We start from the raw sequence: 20903 nt of genomic DNA, 5'->3' as shown, positions 1-20903 counted from the left end.
CCCATGTGGGGCTCAAAGTCTTAATCCCCATTTTAATAATGTTGGTATTTGTTAAGCGCTTCCTATGTGCAGAGCACCGTTCTAAGCGCTGGGGTAGATACAGGGTAATCAGGTTGTCCCACGTGAGGCTCACAGTCTTCATCCCCATTGTACAGATGAGGTAACTGAGACACAGAGAAGTTAAGTGACTTGCCCAAAGTCACACAGCTGACAAGAGGCAGTGCCGGGATTAGAACCTATGACCTCTGACTCCAAAACCCGGGCTCTTTCCACTGCGCCACACTGCGTGATCCTTGCCCTCAAGGAGCTTACAGTCTGGAATGTTTCAGAGCACTGTATTGAGCACTTGGGAGGGTGTAGTTAATAGTAGACATAATCTCAGCGTGTGCTGTAGGGTGTGCACGGTGTGTGCTCTGGGGTGTGCACGTGTATGTGTATCGTGAGGTGTGCATGGTGTGTGTTGGGTGTGCACAGCTGTGGGGTGTACATGACGTGCCATGTTTGTGTGAACGGTGTGTGCTCTAGGGTGCGTACAGTGTGTGTTGAGAGGTAAACCCGGTGTGGGCTGTAGATGATGTGTACTCTGGGGTGGGCCCTGTTTCCCCGGGCCTGAAGAACCCGGCGTTCGAGGGGCAGAGGCCGGGCAGGGCGGCGTGGCCCGTCTTGCCCCTGGCCACCCAACCCGCAGGTTGGCTGAGTTTTCTGGGACGGAGACTTTCTGTCAGCTAAGCGCCCACCTCCCCTCCTCGCGTGTCCCGGCCGTGCCGTGGTTCAGACGGGCCGGGGTAACCCCCAGGACTCTCACCCTCGCCCCGGCCCCAGTCGGGAGGGGACGGCCTCAAACACTGAAGGGGCCCGGACTGCCTCCTCGCTATCATGATGACATCATTTAAGCACTTCCCGTGCGTCCGGCCCGATGCCAGGCGCAGAGGTGACTGTGAGAAGATCAGTGTGGACCCAGTCCCCGCCCCACCGTTGCCCACGGTCTAAATGTCTGATTGCCGCTTTGCGGAGGAGGAAACCGAGGCCCTGAGAGGGCGAGCGATTTGCTCCGGGTCACACAGCAGGCCGGGGGCAGAGCCGGGATTAGAACCCAGATCCTTGGACTCCCGGTCCTGTGTCGCCTCCCAGCCGCTGCCACCCAGCGACTCTTCACAGGGCTCTCTCCCTCTTCAGATGGCACGTCCCATCCTAATAATAATAATAATACTAAAAACTAGTATATGTTAAGCACTTAGTGTGTGCCAGGCACTGAACTAAGCACTGGGATGGATACAAGCAAATAGGGTTGGACGAGGTCCCTGTTCCCCTCAGTCCCCATTTTACAGATGAGGTCAGGGAGTCCCAGAAAAGTGAAAGTGACCTGCCCAAGGTCACACCATGGACAAGTGGCCGGGGCAGGAATGACTTTCTGACTCCCAGGCCTATCCACTCCACCATGCTGCTTCCCACCCCGATGGGGAGGTTGGAGGGATGGCCCGGAGGGAGAAACGTGGTCTAGAGGCAAGAGCATGGACTTGGGAGTCAGAGGTTGTGGGTCCTAATCCCCGCTTGGCCACTTGTCTGCTGTGTCACCTTGGGCAAGTGACTTCACTCCTCTGTGCCTCAGTTCCCTCATCTATAAAATGGGGATTGAGACTGTTAGCCTCTCGTGGGATAACCTGATTACCTTGTATCTACCCCCACGCTTAGAAGGGTGCTTGGCACATAGTAAGCACTTAGCAAATACCATCATTATTATTATTATTATTATTAGAGGCAGGCCTGGAGCCTTGGGCCTCGTGGTGTGATCTCAATGGCCTGGCATCTCCCTGCTCCCTGAGGTGATCTCAGCCCCGGTGCGCCTGGCTTTGGGTGTGCCACGGACCAGGCCTGCCCTCTTCCCGGAACGGATCCCATTTGGAGTCTTCGCGGCTTCCCTCGTCTGGGATAATTCATGATAAGTGTCAACACGGCGCATTGAACTGAGCCTCGTTTCTCTCCTGTCTGTTCAGGCTGGGAAATAATAGATCCAGCGGAGGGAAGCAACGTGGCCTGGCAGACAGCGCCTGGGGCCGGGAGCCAGGAGGTCCGGGTTCCCGTCCCGGCTCTGCCCCCAGCCTGCTGGGTGACCTTGGGAGAGTCATTCAACCTCTCTGAGCCTCATTTGCCTCCATTGTAAAGTGGGGATTGATACTTGTTCTCTCCACCTCGTAGACTTTGTGGGGCCATTGAAGCAGCACGGCCTAGTGGATAGAGCATGGCCCTGGGAGTCAGAAGGACCTCTGCCACTTTTCAGCTGTGTAACCTTGGTTAAGCCACTTCATTTCTCTGGGCCTCAGTTCCCTCATCTGTCAATTGGGCATTAAGATTGTGAGCTCCGTGTAGGACAGGGACTGTGTCCAACTGGATTTGCTTGCATCGGTCCCTGTACTTAGTACAGTGCCTGGCACATAATAAGCACTTAACAGATACCATTATTATTATTATCATTTTATTATTTGGACATTATGGAACTGTCTTCGTGGGAATGCATTTCCTAAACCTCAAGGGCTTTGTCAGACATTAGCATTTGCATCCTTGTCTGGGTTGGAGAGAGGCCTCTGATCAGTTAATCAGTGAAATTTATTGAGCATGTATTGTGTGCAGAGCATTGTTCTAAACGTTTGGGAGCATACAGTACGATAGAGTTGGTAGATTCATTCCCTGCCCACAATGAGCTCGCAGTCTATCGGGGGAGGCAGACATTTAATATTAGTAAATAATTTATATAATTTAAGGGTCTATGCATAAGTGCTGTGAGGCTGAGGGTAGGGGGAATACCTTGGTCACAGATCCAAGGACAAGTTGTTTCAGATATTTAAGTCCCACCTCAAACTCCTTGGTCCCCTGCTGCCTCCATCCCTTGCCCTTAATAATAATAATAGTATTTGTTAAGCGCTTACTATGTGCCAAGCACTGTTTTAAGCACTGGGGGAGATACAAGGTAATCAGGTTGTCCCACGTGAGGCTCACAGATTTAATCTCCATTGTACAGATGAGGTAACTGATGCTCAGAGAAGTGAAGTGACTTACCCAGAGTCACACAGCTGAGAAGTGGCAGAGTTGGGATTAGAGCCCATGACCTCTGACTCCCAAGCCTGTGCTTTTTCCACTAATCCACACATGATCTCCCTAAAATCTCTCCTGTTCCTCTCCAATCCACCCCCCTCAACTTCCTGCCCCTTCTTCAACTTTCCCATCTCTCCCAGAAGGATCTTAAGAAGAAAATCCACACTCTCCACCTGCCTCATCCCTTCTCACCCTATCAAGGAACTTGTCCACTTTCTTATTCATTCAGTCCTATCTATTGAGCGCTTACTGTGTGCAAAGCACTGTCCTGAGCACTTATTCCCTCCCTTTCTGCCATCTTCAACTGTTCACTCTCCAATGGCTTTTTCCATCGCTGCTTAAAAACAAGCTCGTGTCTCCTTTGCCTTGAAAAACACCCTTCTTTGAACCCGTGGCTCTCCAGTTATCGCCCCATCTCCCTCCTGCCATTCCAATCTCCTTGAGTGAGTTGTCTACATCCACTGCCTCCACTTCCTCTCCTCCAACTCTCTCCTCAATCCCTCCAATCTGGCTTCTGACCCCTTCACTGCACAGAAACCGCCTTCTCAAAGGTCACAGATGACCTTCTTCTTGCCAAGTCCAACGGCCTTTACGCCATCCTAATCCTCCTTGACCTCCCAGCCGCCTTCGGCACCATCGACCTCCTCCTCCTTCTGGAAACCTTATTCAACCTCGGCTTCACTGACACCGTCCTCTCCTGGTTCTCCTCCCTTCTCTCTGGCCGCTTCTTCTCAGTCTCTTTCTCAGGCTCCTCCTCTGCCTCCCACCTCCTAACTCTGGGAAGTGCCTTGGTATTCAATTTTGGGTCCCCTTCTATTCTCCAGCTACACCCACTCCCTTGGAGAACTCATTTGCTCCCATGGCTTCGACTATCGCCTCTATGCGGATGATTCCCAAATATAGCTCTGATCTCTCTCCTCTGGAGTCTCATATTTCCTCCTGCCTTCAGGACATCGTTACTTGGATGTCCCTTCAACCTTTCAAACTTAACACATCCGAAAGAGAACTCTTTATCGTCTCCTCCCCGTGACTTTCCCGTCACTATAGACGGCATCATCATCCTTCCCGTCTCACACGCCCTTAACCTTAGAACTATCCTCGACTCATTTCCCTCTCATTCAATCCAAATATTCAGTCTGCCACTAAATCCTTTTGGTTCCTCTTTCACCACATTGCTAAACTCCATCCTTTCCTTTTCATCTAAACTGCTACCGTGTTAATCTAAGCATTTATCCTATCCCGCCTTGAATACAGAATCAGCCTCCTTGCTGACCTCCCTGCCTCCTGTCTCTCCCCACTCCAGTCCTTACTTCACTCTGCTGCAAAGATCCTTTTTCCACAGAAATGTTCAGTCCGTGTTTCCTCACTCCTCTAAGAACCTCCAGGGGTTGCCCTCCCACCTCCACATCAAACATAAACTCTTTTCCATCCATCACCTTGCCCTTCCTACCTCACCTCATTGCTCTCCTACTAGAACCCAGCCCGCACACTTCACTCCTCAAACACCAACCTACTCACTGTACCGTGATCTCATCTGTCTCGCTGCCGACCTCTCGCCCACATCCTGTCTGCGGTCTGGAACTTCCTCCATCTCCATATCCGACAGGCGCTCACTCTCCCCGACCCCAAAGCCTTATTGGAGACATATCTCCTCCAAGAGGCCTTCCCCAAGTAATCCCTCATTTCCTCTTCTCCCACTCCTTTCTGCGTCATCCGGATCTGCGCCCTTTATTCACCCCTCCCCCAGTCCCACAATATCCTGTTCACTTCTGTAATTTATTTCTATCAATGTCTCTTCTCTGACTATGCTGTAAACTCACTGTGGTCAGAGAACGTTTCTACCAACGCTGTTATATTGTACTCCCCAGTGCTCAGCACCCAGGAAGCGCTCAATAAATATGATCGATTGATTGATTGGGGATTTTTCTCCTGTTGGTCCGACTTCCAGAGCCCCATGAGGCGGAGGCATATTTCCTCATCCCCTCCCCATCGGCTTCCACTCTCTGGGAGGAGAGGCAGGCTTTGGGTGAGGACATCTTCCATTCTTCCTTTCGTCTGTGACCTTGCAGGAAAACGCAAACCAAATTCAAATAGAGGCATGGCAGCAGAGGTGCCAGCTTTCATTATGACCAAGACGGGCTGACAAGCTGGATTGTAAACTTTTTAAGGATGGGATTGTGCCCTCTAATGCTACTGTATTCTCCCAGTGCTTAATACATTGCTTGGCACACAGTGAGTGCTCACTAAATGCCACAGATTAATTATTGATCAGCAGAAAGTTTATGCGAACCCCCAGGTTGACTCAAGGGATCAGAGGCAACCAGTTTTCCCTCCTGATTTCAGGTCCTGGACACCAAAGCTTTCTTTAGTCTTAAAAAAAAAAAAGAAAATAAATGTGTTCGGGGGAGGCCTTATGTAAGAAACTCATAAATATTGCAAGCAATGTGGCATTATTAAACTATAACCCCAGTAGCTCTCAATTCTGCAGTTTGCAGCAGTGAAGTTTGATGTGGTCTTCAGGGTGCATATGAACTGGGTGGCAGGAGCCCAGAGATGCAGTGAAAACATTCATATTTCTGACTTCTTTTTATTCTCTGGCTCTCTCCATCTCTCTCTCTCTCACTCTCTCTCCTCCACTAGACTAAGCTCCTTAAAAGCAGGAATTGTCACTAACTCTGTTGTACTCTCCCAAGCGCTCAGTACAGTGCTCTGCCCACAGTAGACTGTCAGCTCCTTGAGGGCAGGGATTGTACCTTCCAACTCAGTTGTCCTCTCCCAAATGCTCAATACAGTAACTGGCCCAATCGATGAAATTTGTTAAGTGCTTAATAATATTAGTAATAATAATGATATTTGTTAATCGGTTACTATGATCAAGCACTATTCTAAGCTCTGGAGTAGATGCAAGGTCATCAGGTTGTCCTACTTGCGGCTCACAGTCTTAATCCCAATTTTACAGATGATGTAACTGAGGCACAGAGAAGTGAAGTGACTTGCCCAAAGTCACACAGCTGACAAGTGGCGGAGCCGGGATTAGAACCCACGACTTCTGACTCCCAAGCCTTTGCTGTTTCCACTAAGCCAGAGCACTATATTAAGTGCTTGGGAGAGTACACGATAACAGAGTTGGTAGACGTGTTCCCTGCCCACAGTAAGCTTACAGTTTAGAGGGGTAGGCAGGCATTAATATAAATAAATTATTGATTGGTATGTAAGTGCGGTGGGGTCGGGGTGTGGTGATTAAAGGGAGTAAATCACGGAGATGCAGAAGGGAGTGGGAAAAGAGGAAAGGAGGACTTAGGGAAGGCCTCTTGGAGGAGATGTGCCTTCGGTAATGCTTTGAAGGTAGGGAGAGTAATTGTGTTTTGGATTTGAGGAGGGAGGGCATCCCTGGCCAGAGGCAAGATGTGGGCAAGAAGTTGGTGGTGAGATAGATGAGACTGAGGTACGATGAATGGGTTGGCATTAGAGCAGTGAAGTGTGCGGGCTGGGTTATAGTAGAAGAACAGTAAGGAAAGGTAGGAGGGGGCTGTGTGATTTGAGAGCTTTAAAGCCTATGGTGAGGAGTTTCTGTTTGATGCAGAGGTGGGAGGGCCACCACTGGCGGTTTTTAAGGAGACAGGAAACGTGGCCTGATTTTGTAGAAAGATGATCCAGGCAGCAGAGTAGACGGATTGTGTCTTCTAACTGTTGTCCTCTCCCAAGCCCTCAGCCCAGTGCACAGTAGACTGTAAACTCCTCGAGGGAAGAGATTGTGTCTTCTTACTCAGTTATACTCCCTCAAACTCTGCACAGCACTCTGCATAGGGAAGATGCTCAATCAGTGAGATTGGTTGATTGAGCGATTGATGTTTCTCCTTCCCCTCTGCCACCTTACTCCTTTTCTTCCCCCATTGCTCATTCTCCCCCTTCATGGTGGGCAGGCCATCCACCCTGTCCCCCTCGCCCTTCCCGGCTCCATCACCTTCCTAGCTCCCCGCCTTCCCGGCTCCACCCCCTTCCCGACTCCTCCCCCTTCCCAGATCTGCCCCCTCTAAAGAGGAAGAGGCAACCTTAGTTCAGAAAGCACAGCCTATTCTCACTTCTTCACTCTAATAACAATAATAATAATGACGATGGTATTTGTAAAGCACTTACTATGTTCCAGGCGCTGTTCTAAGCGCTGGGTTGGATACAAGCAAATCAGATCGGACCCAGTCCCTGTCCTGTGGAAGCTCACAGTCTCAATCCCCATTTTACAGAGAAGTCACTGAGGTACAGAGAAGTGAAGTGATTTGCCCAAGGTCACACAGCAGACGCTCTCTCCGTGTGGTCCCTCCAGAGGCGGAGGGGTGCAGATGAGATCCATCAATCAGTCAGTCGAACTTATTGAGCGCTCACTGTGTGCAAAGCACTTTACTAAGTGCTTGGGAGAAGCCAATATAATGCAGTTGGTAGAGCTGTTTCCTGCCCACAAAGAGCATTACAGTCTTGAGGTGAGATAATAATTCGTTAAGCACTTGGGAGAGACCAATATAACGGAGTTGGTAGACAAATTCCCTGCTCACAAGGAGATAATTGTGGTATTTGTTAAGCGCTTAGTATGTGCCAGGCATTATTCTAAGCGATGGGGTGGATACCAACAAACCGGCTTGGATGCGGTCCCTGTCCCACGTGGGGCTCACATTTTCCAGATGAGATAGCAGGCCTAGAGAAGTGTAGTGACTTGTCCAAGCTCACACAGCAGCCAAGTGGCAGAGGTGGGATTAGAACCCAGGTCCTTCTGACTCGCAGGCCCGTGCTCTCTCCACTAGGCCATGCCAGTCTTGCCCCAGAGATGCCCCGACTTCTGACCCCCACTTTCTAGGGGCGGCACAGTAGCCGCCGGCCCTACCCCTGATCGCTCCCTGTGGCGTCGGCCGTCTCCCGCTTTCCTCGAGGACCGGGACGCAGGAGGGGACGATGGCCCCATTGCCTCACTGACTGCTCAGCTCTGAGTCACTCAGAAGACCATTACTATTAATAATGATAATAATAAAAATAACAGTAATGTGGTATTTGTTAAGCACTTACTCTGTGCCAAGCTAAGCACTTACTGTCTGCCAAGCACTGTATAAAGTGCTGCGGGAGATTCAAGGTCACCACATGGGACTCAATCTAAATAATCATAGTTATAATAATTGTGGTATTTGTTAAGCACTTACTATGTGCCAGGCACATAGTAGATACAAGCTAGCCGGGTTGGACAGAATAGGGCACACAGACTCAATCCCCATTTTACAGATGAGGAAACTGAAGCTCAGAGAAGTGACTATAGACTTTCTAGGCTGTAAGCTCGCTGTAAGCCCAGAGAAGTGAAGCAACTTGCCCTAGGCCAATCAGCAGGCCAGAGCGGAGCAGGGTCTAAAACCCAAGTCCTCTGTCTCTCGGGCCCGAGACCTCACCACGAGGTCACGTTGCTCCGCACATAGTAAGCGCTCAATAAATATTGATCGACTCATTTAAAGGTCTCTTGCGGGGTCAGAGAAAGTCGTAGATTTAATGAGATTGCCAACTGTGCTCTTCCTCGGCACCAGTACTGCGCCCAAAACAGAAACCCCTGTAAACATATCAAATTAGTCAACTATTTGTCATTAAGCACCTATCAACAATTATAATGATAATAATAATAAGGCTACTGCTGCTGATGATAGTGGTGGTATTTAAATGCGTATTTTGGAACAAGCTCTGTACAAGGCCAATGCCTTAGTACAGTGCTCTGCACACATATAGCCAGCATGGCTTTAGTGGAAAGAGTCCGGGCTTGGGAGTCAGAGGTCGTGGGTTCTGATCCCAGCTCCACCACTTATCAGCTGTGTGACTTTGGGCAAGTCACTTCTCTGTGCCTCAGTTACCTCATGAGAAGCAGCGTGGCTCAGTGGAAGGAGCACGGGCTTTGGAGTCAGAGGTAATGGGTTTGAATCCCGGCTCTGCCACTTGGCAGCTGTGTGACTGTGGGCAAGTCACTTCACTTCTCTGTGCCTCAGTTACCTCATCTGTAAAATGGGGATGAAGACCGTGAGCCCCACGTGGGACAACCTGATTCCCCTGTGTCTACCCCAGCGCTTGGAACAGTGCTCGGCACATAATAAGCGCTTAACAAATACCAACATTATTATTATCTGTAAAATAAGGATTAAGACTGTGAACCCCAAGTGGGACAACCTGATTACCTTGAATCTACCCCATTGCTTAGAATGGTGCTTGGCATATAGTAAGCGCTTAACCAATACCTTCATTATTATTATTATTATTATTATCAGTAAATAACATTGATGATGGAGTAGATACAAGATAATCGGGTGGAACACAGTCCCTGTCCCACATGGGGCTCAGAGTCTAAGCAGGGGGAGGGGCTGGTATCGAATCCCCATTTTATAGAGGAAACAGACCAAGAGAAGGGAAGCGAATTGCCCATGGTTACACAGCAGGCTAGGGATGGAGTCAGGACTAGAACCCAGGTCCTCTGACTCCCTTCTCCTCAAAACCCAGGCTGTCTCCATTAGGCCACACTGCTTCCCATGGAATATTGGTGGCATTCCCATCTAGTCCAGTATTCCAGATCTTTAATCCACCATTATTTTTACAGGCAAATACAGGACATGTCAAAACCAGAGTGTAAAAGCTTTTCACGGGGCAAAGCTCACTGTGGCGCAATAGGAAGCAGCATGTACCTGAGAGTCAGAGGACCTGAGTTCCAATCCCGGCTCCACCAATTTCTTGCTGCGTGACCTTGGACAAGTCATTTCACCTCTCTGGGCCTCAGTTCCCTCATCCATAAAGTGGGGATTAAATCTCCCTCCTTTCGATATAGACTGTGAGCCCCGTGTGGGGCAGGGACTGTGTCCAACCTGATTAGTATCTATCTACCCCTGGACTTAATAAATACAGTGCTGGACACATAGTAAGTGCTTAAGTATCATAAAGAAGCATCATGGTGTAGTGGGTAGACCAAGGGCTGGGAGTCAGAAGGTCATGGGTTCTAATTCCAGCTCTGCCACTTGTCTGCTCTGTGACCTTGGGCAAGTCAGGTACGTTCTCTGTGCCTCAGTTACCTCATCTGGAAAATGGGGATGGAGACTGTGAGCCCCACGTGGACCAGCGGCTGTGTCCAGCCCGATTTCCTCATATCCACCCTAGCGCTTTATACAGTGCCTGGCACATAGTAAGCGCTTAACAAATACCATCATTGTTTTTATTATTATTATAAATAAATAGAAGAAGATGTCTTGCTAAGCAGTAAATCAGTCCACGCTGGTTGTCATTTTGAGATTGTTTTCTTTCAGGAAATGAGGAGAGGGAGGTGCTTACGCAGGCATCATCGACTCTCTGACTCAGCACAAACTTTTCGTTTTTCCTCTCGAGAACTAATTATGTATGCCTCATTCTCCTTTGGTTTTTAATTGTGGATGATAAAGCAATAAATCTTTGATAATCCATGCCAAGTGGAGCAAGCGATAAGGAGTATAACTCAAACCTCAAACCCCGTCCGCAACCGCTAGGATCGACATTCTTTTCTCTAAAAAACATTTTTTTTCTTTTAAGGATATTTTTTGAGCGCTTACTATGAGTCGAGCACCGTGCTAAACACTGGGATAGATACGAGGGAATCCAGTCGGTCACGGTCCCTGTCCCACAAAGGGCTCACAGTCTAAGGGGGAGGAAGAACAGGTATTGAATCCCTCTTTTACAGTTGAAGAAACTGAGGTGCGGAAAAGTGCACCGACTTACCCATGGTTACCCTGCAGACAAGTGGAAGATCTGGGATTAGAACCCAAGTCCTTTGACTCCCAGCCCCGGGCTCTTTTCACTAGGCCTTGCTGTTCTCCGGCCCGGGCTCTGCTGAGTTTCTCGTGGTGTAATTTCCCTGCTTGCTTCTGCATCGAGTGTGGTGGTGCCAGGAGGGAAGAACAGCAGTCCGCTCACTGACGACCTTGATAACCGCCCTCTCGTTACTCTAAAACACTCAGTCACCCCGCCCCCTCCCACCTCACCTCAGTGCTCTCCTACTCCAACCCAGCCCACACACTTGGCTCCTCTAACGCCAACCTTCTCACCGCCCTTCCATCCCGTCTATCTCTCCACCACCCTCTCACCCACGTCCTGCCTCTGGCCTGAATCGCCCTCCTCTTCATATCCGACAGACAGTTCCTCTCCCCTCCTTCAAAGCCTTCTTGAAGGCACGTCTCCTTCGAGAAGCCTTCCCTGATTAAGCCCTATTTCTTGTCTCCCACTCCCTTCTGCGTCATCCTGATTTGCTCCCTTCATTCCCACCTCTTCCCCCACAACCCCACAGCACTTATGCCCATATCTGTAATTTAGTTGCCATTGTTTTTACGAGATGTTCTTCCCCTCGACTCTATTTATCGCCATCGTTCTCGTCTGTCCGTCTCCCCCGATTAGACCGTGAGCCCGTCAAACGGCAGGGACCGTCTCTATCTGTTGCCGACTTGTTCATTCCAAGCGCTTAGTACAGTGCTCTGCACATAGTAAGCACTCAATAAATACTATTGAATGAATGAATGAATAATTTATTTATTCATATTAATGTCCGTTTCCCGCTCTGGTCTGTAAGCTCATTGTAGGCAGGGAATGGATCTACCAGCTGTGCACTTAGTACAGTGTTCTGCCCACATTAAACATTCCATAGATGTGATTGACTGATTATTGATTACTGAGCCTCTCAGTAACTGAAGGGTGGCCAGAGTTTCATCGTTCAATCCCGGAGGCTCGGGACCGAGGCAGTGGATATAAACCTTCCCTGCTGAGAAGCAGCTCGGCCCAATAGATAGAGCATTGGTCTGGGAGTCAGAGGACCCGGGTTCTAATCCCAGCTCTGTCGCGTGTCTGCTGGGCGACTCTCAGGCAAGTCACTTAACTCCTCTGTGCCTCAGTTACTTCATCTGTAAAATGGGGATTAAGACTGTGAACCCCACAGGGGACAGGAACTGTGTCCAACCTGATTAACTTGTGCTTAGTATAGTGCCCGGCACATAGAAAGTGCTTAATAAATACCATGGGAAAAAAAAATTAAGGGAATGGAGGCACATTCATCTGTGGATTGGAACTCCCAGGCCTATGTTTTTTTCCATCAGGCCACATTGTTTCTCCTCTGGGAGATCTTCCTTTCATTAATTTCCTCTCTTTCCACCGTTTATCCACCCACCACCACCCTGGATCTGCTGTCTTTTCAGTGTTTCCGTGTCACTTAAGCATCTAAATCCCTACACTGGAAGCTCGGTGTGGGCAGAAACTATGTCTACCAACTCTGTCATATTGTATTCTCCCTAGCACGTATTGCAGTGCTCCACACACAGTACACACTCAGTAAATACCATTGGTTGACTGATTGAAGTACCCAAAAAGCCCCACAGCCCTTCTGAGCATATCTCACAAACACTATTATTTAAGCGTCCTCTCATGTTCAGCTTTTTTTTCCTTTCATTCATTCAGTGCTATTTATTGAGCGCTTACTGTGTGCAGAGAGGACTGTGCTAAGCGCTTTCCTTCTTCCCCGTGTTTGGAAATGCATTTAGGTTCAGTGTCCTCATCTAAACTGTAAGCTCCTAGATGGCAGGGACCTTGTCTATTAGCTATATTGGACTCTCCCAAGTGCTTGGTACAGTGTTCTGCACACAATAGACTATAAGCTGCTGAAGGGTAGGAACCATATTGGACTCTTCCAAGTGCTCTGTTCAGTGTGCACACAGTAGACTTTAAGCTCCAGTGTGGCTCAGTGGAAAGAGCACGGGCTTGGGAGTCAGAGGTCATGGGTTCTAATCCCGGCTCCGCCGCTTGCCAGCTGTGTGACTTTGGGCAAGTCACTTCACTGCTCTGTGCCTCGGTTCCCTCATCTGTTAAATGGGGATTAAAACTGTGAGCCCCACGTGGGACAACCTGATCACCTTGTATCCCCCAGTGCTTAGAACAGTGCTTTGCACATAGTAAGCGCTTAACAAATACCACCATTATTATAAGGGCAGAAACCATCTCTATTAGCTGTATTAGACTCTCCCAAGTGCTCAGTACAGTGATTTGCACAAAGTAGACCATGAGCTCTGTGAGGGCAGGACCATGTCTACTAACTCTATTAGACTCCTCCAAGTGCTTGGTGCGGTGTTCTGCACACAGTAGATTTTCAGCTGCATGAGGGCAGGAACCATGTCTACTAGCTCTGCTGGGTGCTCACAAACATTCAGTATACAGGGTTCTCAGCCCAATTAATGCTCAGTGAGTACAGCTCCTTGATTGTTTCCAAGGAAAAAGTGTTCCGGCATGTGGCATTGAGCGGTTCAGTGCTCCGTTGGTGAACGGGCCGGGAGGTGTTTGACCCTTCCTGGGAGATCGGTCGGGGGGGGCGTCCTTTGAAGAATGGCCAAGCTTGTTATGGGCAGAGAGCATGTCTGCTGGTTCTGCTACATGGTACTCTCCCGAGTGCTTAATACAGTGCTCTACACATAGTAAGTGCTCAATAAATAAATTCTCTAATTAATAAATTAGAGAAGTAGCGTGGCTCAGTGGAAAGGGGGCAGGCTTGGGAGTTAGAGGATGTGGGCTCTAAGCTCCACCACTTGTCTGCTGTGTGACCTTGAGCAAGCCACTTAACTTTTCTGTGCCTCAGTGGCCTCATCTCTAAAATGGGGATTAAGATTGTGAGCCCCATGTGAGACAACCTGATTTCCTTGTATCTACTCCAGAGTTTAGAACAGTGCTTGGCACATAATAAGCACTTAACAATTACCATTATTTTAAGGGTTTAGTAAAGTGCTCTGTACACAGTAAGTACTCAATAAATACGATTGAATGCAATAAATACGATTGATTGATACCAACCTAAGCTGTTCTTGGCTGGAACCCTAAATCATCCACCTCCCGAAGCCTGGACCCAATGTCATGGGGAACGTGCCTTGTCATTACTTCCATTCCCACCTCCCCTCTCCACTGAGTTTCTTAATATTATTATTATTAATGGCATTTAAGTGCTTACTATGTGGCAAGCACTGTTCTAAGCACTGGGGTAGATACAAATTCATCAGGTGGGACACAGTCCCTGACCCACACAGGGCTACATAATCTAAGTAGGAGGGAGATTGGGTATTGAATCCCCATTGTGTGGTTTGAGGGAACTGAGACTCAGAGAAGTCAAGTGACTTCTCCAAGGTCACACAGCAGATAAGTGGCGGAGCAGGGATTAGAACCCAGGACCTCTGCCTTCCAGGCTCCAGAGTCGCTCCACTAGGCTATGCTGCTTCCCCCCAGACGCCCGGACCGGAGAGCTTCATGGGAACCTGAGAAAAGAAAGTGGAACAGATGGTTGCCGGAGGGCTCTGAAAAATCAATCCACCGGTGGGATTGATTGAGTGTTTACTGTGTGTGGAGCACTGTACTAAGCGCCTGGGAGAGTACAGTACAGAGTTGGTAGACACGTTCCCTATCCATACCGAGCTTCCAGTCTAGAGGGGGAGACAGGCTTTATTATGGTTAAATCAGGTCACGCAGTTTCCCAGAAATCCGGCCAGTGGAGTCGGGTCGAAGTTCGAACCCGAGCCGGGGAATTCTGGCCGGCTACCATTTTTCCCTCGGATGTTTGCTTCTAAAATTTAGTCCGTTTCCGATGACAACAAGACCTCTGGCCTAACTCTGCTAGATCGCTCACTCCTCGGGGGCCGAGAGAAGCGTCCCTGGAATCTGGGGCCGGTAAATAGTGCTCCCCGCCCCCAGCGAGGCGCTCACTAAATAGCCCTGATGGGCCGATGGACTTGGCTCTCGCCTTTACCTGCCTCGGCTAAAGCCTGACCTTGCCTTCAGGGATCCCGTGATCTTTTCCCCCCGAATCAAAGAAGCGGGAAGAGGAGAATTGGAACATACCTATAGATAATACAAGCACTGTTTCTGCATGTGTCACAGTTAGCAGTGTCTTGGCCAGTCCGATATGAAAGCCTACAAAGATAAGAACAGGGAGTCATTTCAGGAGCCCTGCCTTCCTTCAATCCCCGCTTTGCCCAACGGCCGTCGTGAAGTTTCCCGCCCTCCTCCCGCGTCCCCCCGGCCGGAGTCCCGAGGGGGCGGCGGGGGTTGGCTCTGGGTGGGAGGGGGGTGATGTCACCTCCTCGGCCTCGGGACCCCGGGAAGGGTGGGTGGGGGGGGAAGACTGGCTCGGCGGGCCGGGGTGGTGGGGGGGTCCGCTGTCCGGGGAGGGAGGGTGGGCTCGGGGGAGGGCTGCCCTTGGCCAGCTGGGCTTCAGAGACGCTTTGCCCGGGCTTTGAAGGACGCTCTGGGGACACTGTGGGGAGGGAGGCGGCCTGAGCTGTCTCTACCGTCAATCTTCTCAGTACGCAGAGCAATCGATATATATAGAGATATATATTTTCTCCTGAATCGTGCCTGTTGAATGGGTTCACCTCTCCATTGAGTGGATGAACGACAGTTTTTTTCCTCCCCCCATCTCTCCCCTTTATGGTCTCGCCCCCTTCAAAGCGGAGACTTTTTTTTAAGAGCAGTGTGCCTAGTGGGTAGAGCACGGGCCTAGTAGCCCGAAGGACGCGGGGTCGAATCCCGGATCCGTCCCCCGTCTGCTCCGTGACCTTTATTTAGATTAATGTCCCTCTCACCCTCTAGACTGTAAACTCGTTGTGGGCAGGGAACGCGTCTGTTGATCGCTATATTGTGCTCTCCCTAGCCCTTAGCACAGTGCTCTGCACAGAGTACGCGCCCAATGAATACGACTGACTGACTGAGCTTGGGCAAGTCACTTCACTTCCCTGTGCCTCAGTTCCCTCATCTTTAAAATGGGGATTAAGATTGTGAGCCCCATGCGGGGCTTCACTCCAATCCTCCCCTTCTAGACTGTAAGTAACTTGAGGGCTGGGATCATGTTTACCAACTCTGTTGTATTGTACTCTTCTAAGTGCTTAGTATGGTGCTCTGCTCACAGTAAACGCTCAATAAATACCCCTGATTGCATTCATTCTGACGAAGAATGTCCCGAGATGCCATAATTGTGAGTGTAGGGGTGAAGAGAGGGGGATGGAAACCGGGAAGGGGCAAACTTTGGAGAGCAAACAATCAGTGTTTGCAGCTTGACGTAGTGGATAGAGCCCGGTCCTGGGAGTCAGAAGGTCATGGGTTCTACTCCCGGCTCTGCCACTTGTCGGCCGCGTGACCTTGGGTAAGTCACTTCACTTCTCTGTGCCTCAGTTCCCTCAACTGTAAAACTGGGATTGAGACGGTGAGCCCCACATGGCACAGGGACGGTGTCCAATCCGATTTGCTCGTATCGACCCGTGGCACATAATAAGTGCTTAACAAATATAATTATTATAATTGTTAATTAATCAGCGCTCTTTGTTGAGCACTTACTGTGTGAAGAGTACCATATAAAACACTTGGAAGAGTCCACAACAATAGAATTGGTTGACAGAATTGGTAGACACATTCCCTGCCCACAGTGAGCTTCCAGTCTAGAGGTAAAGGCCAGAAAGTGGTCATTTTGTGTCTTTCCCCTGTTGACCGGACACTGCCAGGTCTGGTCAGTGCATTGAGCTGTAAAGCAGGGAGTTAGGCTGCTGTGATCACCTGTGAAAATCAAAGAGAGCTAACCACAGGGAAGCATCGTGGCTTAGTGGATAGAGCTCGGTCCTGGGAATCAAAAGGACCTGGGCAGCCCCTCCACTTGTCGCCTGTGTGACCTTGAGCAAGTCACTTCACTTCTCTGGGCCTCAGTTACATCATCTGTAAAATGGGGATTAAGACTGTGAAATCTGCCCTTTCCTCTCCATCCAAACTTCAGTGATGTTAATCCAAGCACTCGTCCTATCCTGCCTTAGTTACTGAATCAGCCTCCTTCCTGGCCTCCCAGCCTCCTGTCTCTCCTCACTCCAATCCGTTTTTCACTCTGCTGCCTGGATCATTTCTCCACAAAAACTTTCAGTTCATGTCTCCCCACTTCTCAAGACCCTCCAATGGTTGCCCTTCCACCTCCGCATCAAACAGAAAGTCCTCACCGTCGGCTTTAAAGCAGTCAGTCACCTCGCCCCCTCCTACCTCACCTCACAATTCTCCTACTCCAACCCAGCCCGTACACTTCGCTCCTCTAATGCCAACCTTCTCACTGTCCTTCATCTCCTCTCTCTCACTTCTGACCCCTTCTCCTCTTCAGGGAATTATGGATTTGGATCGTCTCCTCCAAGGGCTGCCTTTGTGACTACAGTTTAATTTGACAGAAACTGCAGTCCACAACCCAGAATCTGGAATTTGGACATCAGAGGTTTTTGTTGAACTATAGTTTTATTTATTTATTTATTTTTGATTGCTCAAAGGGACGAAAATGAGTACTTTGGCCAGAAAGTTTAGATTCTTTTGTGGTACATGTCAATAAAACCTCTTGATATTGATAAAAAAAAAAGACTTAGAGGAAGACGACTGGAATACTTTTCATGGCCCAGAAATGAAGGTCTAGTTTGCAGAGGGAAGGAAAGACACCCAGTACCTCAATTCAGTTGTATTTATTGAGCGCTTACTGTGTGCAAAGCACTGTAGTAAGTGCTTAGCACTGTACTAAGAGCTTAACCGCATGTCCTCTGCTCCTGGGGCCAGCTTTACTGTCATTTCATTAGACCATAAACTCTTTGAAGGCAGGTGGGGAGGGAGTTTCTTTTGTGTGTTGTACTCTCCAGGTGCTCAGTACAGTATTTTCACTTGGTGGTAACAATGAATTTATGTACTTATTAAGCGCTTTCTATATGCCAGGCACCGTACTAAATGCTGGAGTTGTTACAAGCTAATCAGGTTGGACCCAATCCATGTTTTACATGGTGCTCACAGTCTTAATCCCCATTTCACAGATGAGGGCACCGAGGTGCAGAGAAGTGAAGTGACTTGCCCAGGTCACACCCCAGACAAGTGGCGAAGCTGAGATTAGAACTCAGGTCCTGCTGATTCCAGACCTGGGATCTATCCACTGGGCCGTCGGAAACAACCGGTCTTGGTGATGTAGCCTCAGGCTGGAGACCCTGCGTGGAGGAGTTGATTCTAGTGCAGGTGGCTTGCTCGGAGCCACTGGCGCCTTCTTTCAGGTCCCTGCCCGCTGCCTTCCCGTCGGCACCCCAAGTGCCATGAGCCGGTATGCGGGCAGGGGCCCAGCACCCGGTGATGGGCGCACCGACGTTTTGGATGGGCAGGGCCCACCGACGGGCCCTACAAAAACATTCGGGAGTCTCCCCACTCCTCAAGAAACTCCAGTTGTTGCCCATCCATCTCCACATCAAACAAAAACCCCTCACCATCGGCTTCAGGACAGGGCACCATCGGTTCCCCTTGCCCCCTCCTACATCCCAGCCCTCACCCTTCACTCCTCTAATGCCAACCTCCTCACTAACTCCATCTCATCTCTCTCGCCACCGACCCCTCGTCCGTGTCATCCATTCAGTCAGTCGTATTTATTGAGTGCTTACTGTGTGTACAGCACTGTACTAAGTGCTTGGGAAAGTACAGTACAACAATAAACAGTGAGTCTCTGCCCATACGAGCTTACAGTCTAGAGGCGGAGAGTCAGACATTAATACAAATAAATAAAATGACAGATATGGACATAAGTGCCGTGGGGCTGAGAGGGGGGACAGCAAAGGGAGCAAGTCGGGGTGACGCAGAAGGGAGTGGGAGATGAGGAAAAATGGGGCTTAGTCTGGGAAGGCTGCCGCTGGTCTGGAACGCCCTCTCTCCTCAAATGCAACAGACAATTACTTTCCCCCTCTTCAAAGCCATATTGAGGGCCCATCTCCTCCAAGAGGCCTTCCCTGTCTAAACCATCCGTCCCTCTTCTCCCACTCCCTTCTGCGTCACCCGGACTTCCTCCCTTCACTCATCCCTCTTCCCACAGCACTCATGTCCATATCTGTAATTTATTTATTTAGAATTATATCTGCCTCCCCCTTTCGACTGTAAGCTCATTGTGGGCAGGGAATGTGTCTGTTATATTCTATTGTACTCTTCCAAGCGCTTAATACAGACTGTAAGCCCCCGATTAGACTGTAAGCCCGTCAAAGGGCAGGGACTGTCGCTATCTGTTGCCGACTTGTACATTCCAAGCGCTTAGTACAGTGCTCTGCACATAGTAAGCGCTCAATAAATACTATTGAATGAATGAATGCTCTGCATACGGGTAAGTGCTCAATAAATATGATTGAATGAATGAATGAAGGATTGAACGAGGAGTGAGCACAGCCCAGGACCGAAGGCTGGGTGGGAGCACTGTGACCCAGCAGGTGGTTGCCTTGGTAACCCTGCCCCTGCTACCCGGCCATTTTTCAGGATTCTCGCCGATTGCTCCGGGAGGTTCTTCCGTCCGAAACCTCCCCCGCCGACCGCCTGCCCCGGGTCTCCCAAACCCCAGAGCTGCATTCTCTCTCCCTGAGGCCACCAGAAGGCCTTAGCTACCACCCATTATTTAAAATTTTTTAGGTTTTAATTCATCTGATGACCGGTCTTACTACCACCTTCCGTCTATTGCTCTGTTCATTAATGCCATGTAAAATTTCCCATTTGTCATGCTCGGTTTTTCACTTATCCCCAATGAGAACCAATGTGAGTATTGAATTCCCGGTAATTACGTAATCATTATACTTAGGCCGGGAGAGCGTTTTTGATTACGAAATTCACCTTTGTGTAAGTAAGCTAAATACAGAGGTTTAATATGGGAAAAACCAGGAAGGGGAAGATGGCGTTTCGGGGGAAAGTTTGAACGAGGAAGGAGCCCGGTCCTTGGATCGCAAAATGGGCCAGTGGACCAGTAGGGCTGAGCTTTTTGGGGGTGTCTCCCCTGGTCCCCTTCCAGCCAAAAGAGCCTCAGGGGAACCACTCTGTTCAGCGTTTTGAATGGTTTCTAATCAGTGGTATTTATTGAGTGCTTCTGTGTGCAGAGCACTGGACTAAACACTTGGGAGAATGCAGTCCTGTAGAGTTGGTAGTCGCATTCCTTGTCCATAGGGAGCATATAGTCTCTGGGCTAATGGCTTCCTATTATATCCCCCCAACTGCTATCCAGCACCCTCTAAGCATTCTAATAATAATCATAATTGGGAAGCAGCGTGGCTCAGTGGAAAGAGCCCTAGCTTGGGAGTCAGAGGTCATGGGTTCGAATCCCAGCTCTGCCACTTGTCAGCTGTGTGACTGTGGGCAAGTCACTTCACTTCTCTGGGCCTAAATTCCCTCATCTGTAAAATGGGGATTAACTGTGAGCCTCACGTGGGACAACTTGATTACCCTGTATCTACCTCAGTGCTTAGAACAGTGCTCTGCACATAGTAAGCGCTTAACAAATACCAGCATTATTATTATAATTGTGGTATTTGTTAAGCGCTTACTATGTGGCTTAGTAGCTAAGTAGCTCAGTAGGGGTAGTAGCCATGTAGTAGTTTAGCAGTAGTAGCTATATGGCTAGGCAGGGTGGCTTAGCGGAAAGAGGACGGTCTTGGGAGTCAGAGGACGTGGGTTCTAATCCTGACTCCGCCACTTGTCTGCTGTGTGACCTTGGGCAAGTCACTTAACTTCTGTGCCTCTCTTACCTCATCTGCAAAATGGGGATTGAGACTGTGAGCCCCATGTGGGGACAGGCTCTGTGTCCCACTTGATAATAATAATGTTGGTATTTGTTAAGCGCTTACTATGTGCAGAGCACTGTTCTAAGCGCTGGGGTAGACACAGGGTCATCAGGTTGTCCCACATGGGGCTCACAGTCTTAATCCCCATTTTATAATAATAATGTTGGTATTTGTTAAGCGCTTACTATGTGCCGAGCA

At 49.4% G+C, this 20903-nt stretch overlaps 2 protein-coding genes across 3 annotated transcripts in view; one reads left to right on the top strand and one right to left on the bottom strand.

Moving 5' to 3' along the window:
* DOCK1 (dedicator of cytokinesis 1) overlaps positions 1-20903 on the top strand; it is a 395003-nt gene that overhangs the window by 123414 nt on the left and 250686 nt on the right. The window lies entirely within an intron of this gene.
* Positions 1-20903, bottom strand: part of INSYN2A (inhibitory synaptic factor 2A) — a 48257-nt gene that overhangs the window by 3485 nt on the left and 23869 nt on the right. The window contains exon 2 of the mRNA XM_039911640.1: positions 14977-15048. Within this exon, the coding sequence (XP_039767574.1) occupies positions 14977-15048 (72 nt within the window). The remainder of the gene's footprint in view (positions 1-14976; positions 15049-20903) is intronic.

This window comes from Ornithorhynchus anatinus, chromosome 3 (assembly GCF_004115215.2).
Source record: "Ornithorhynchus anatinus isolate Pmale09 chromosome 3, mOrnAna1.pri.v4, whole genome shotgun sequence".
Classification (NCBI taxonomy): Eukaryota; Metazoa; Chordata; class Mammalia; order Monotremata; family Ornithorhynchidae; genus Ornithorhynchus; species Ornithorhynchus anatinus.
The sequence above is the reverse complement of the archived record's forward strand: the minus strand, read 5'-3'. Positions and strand labels throughout refer to the sequence as shown.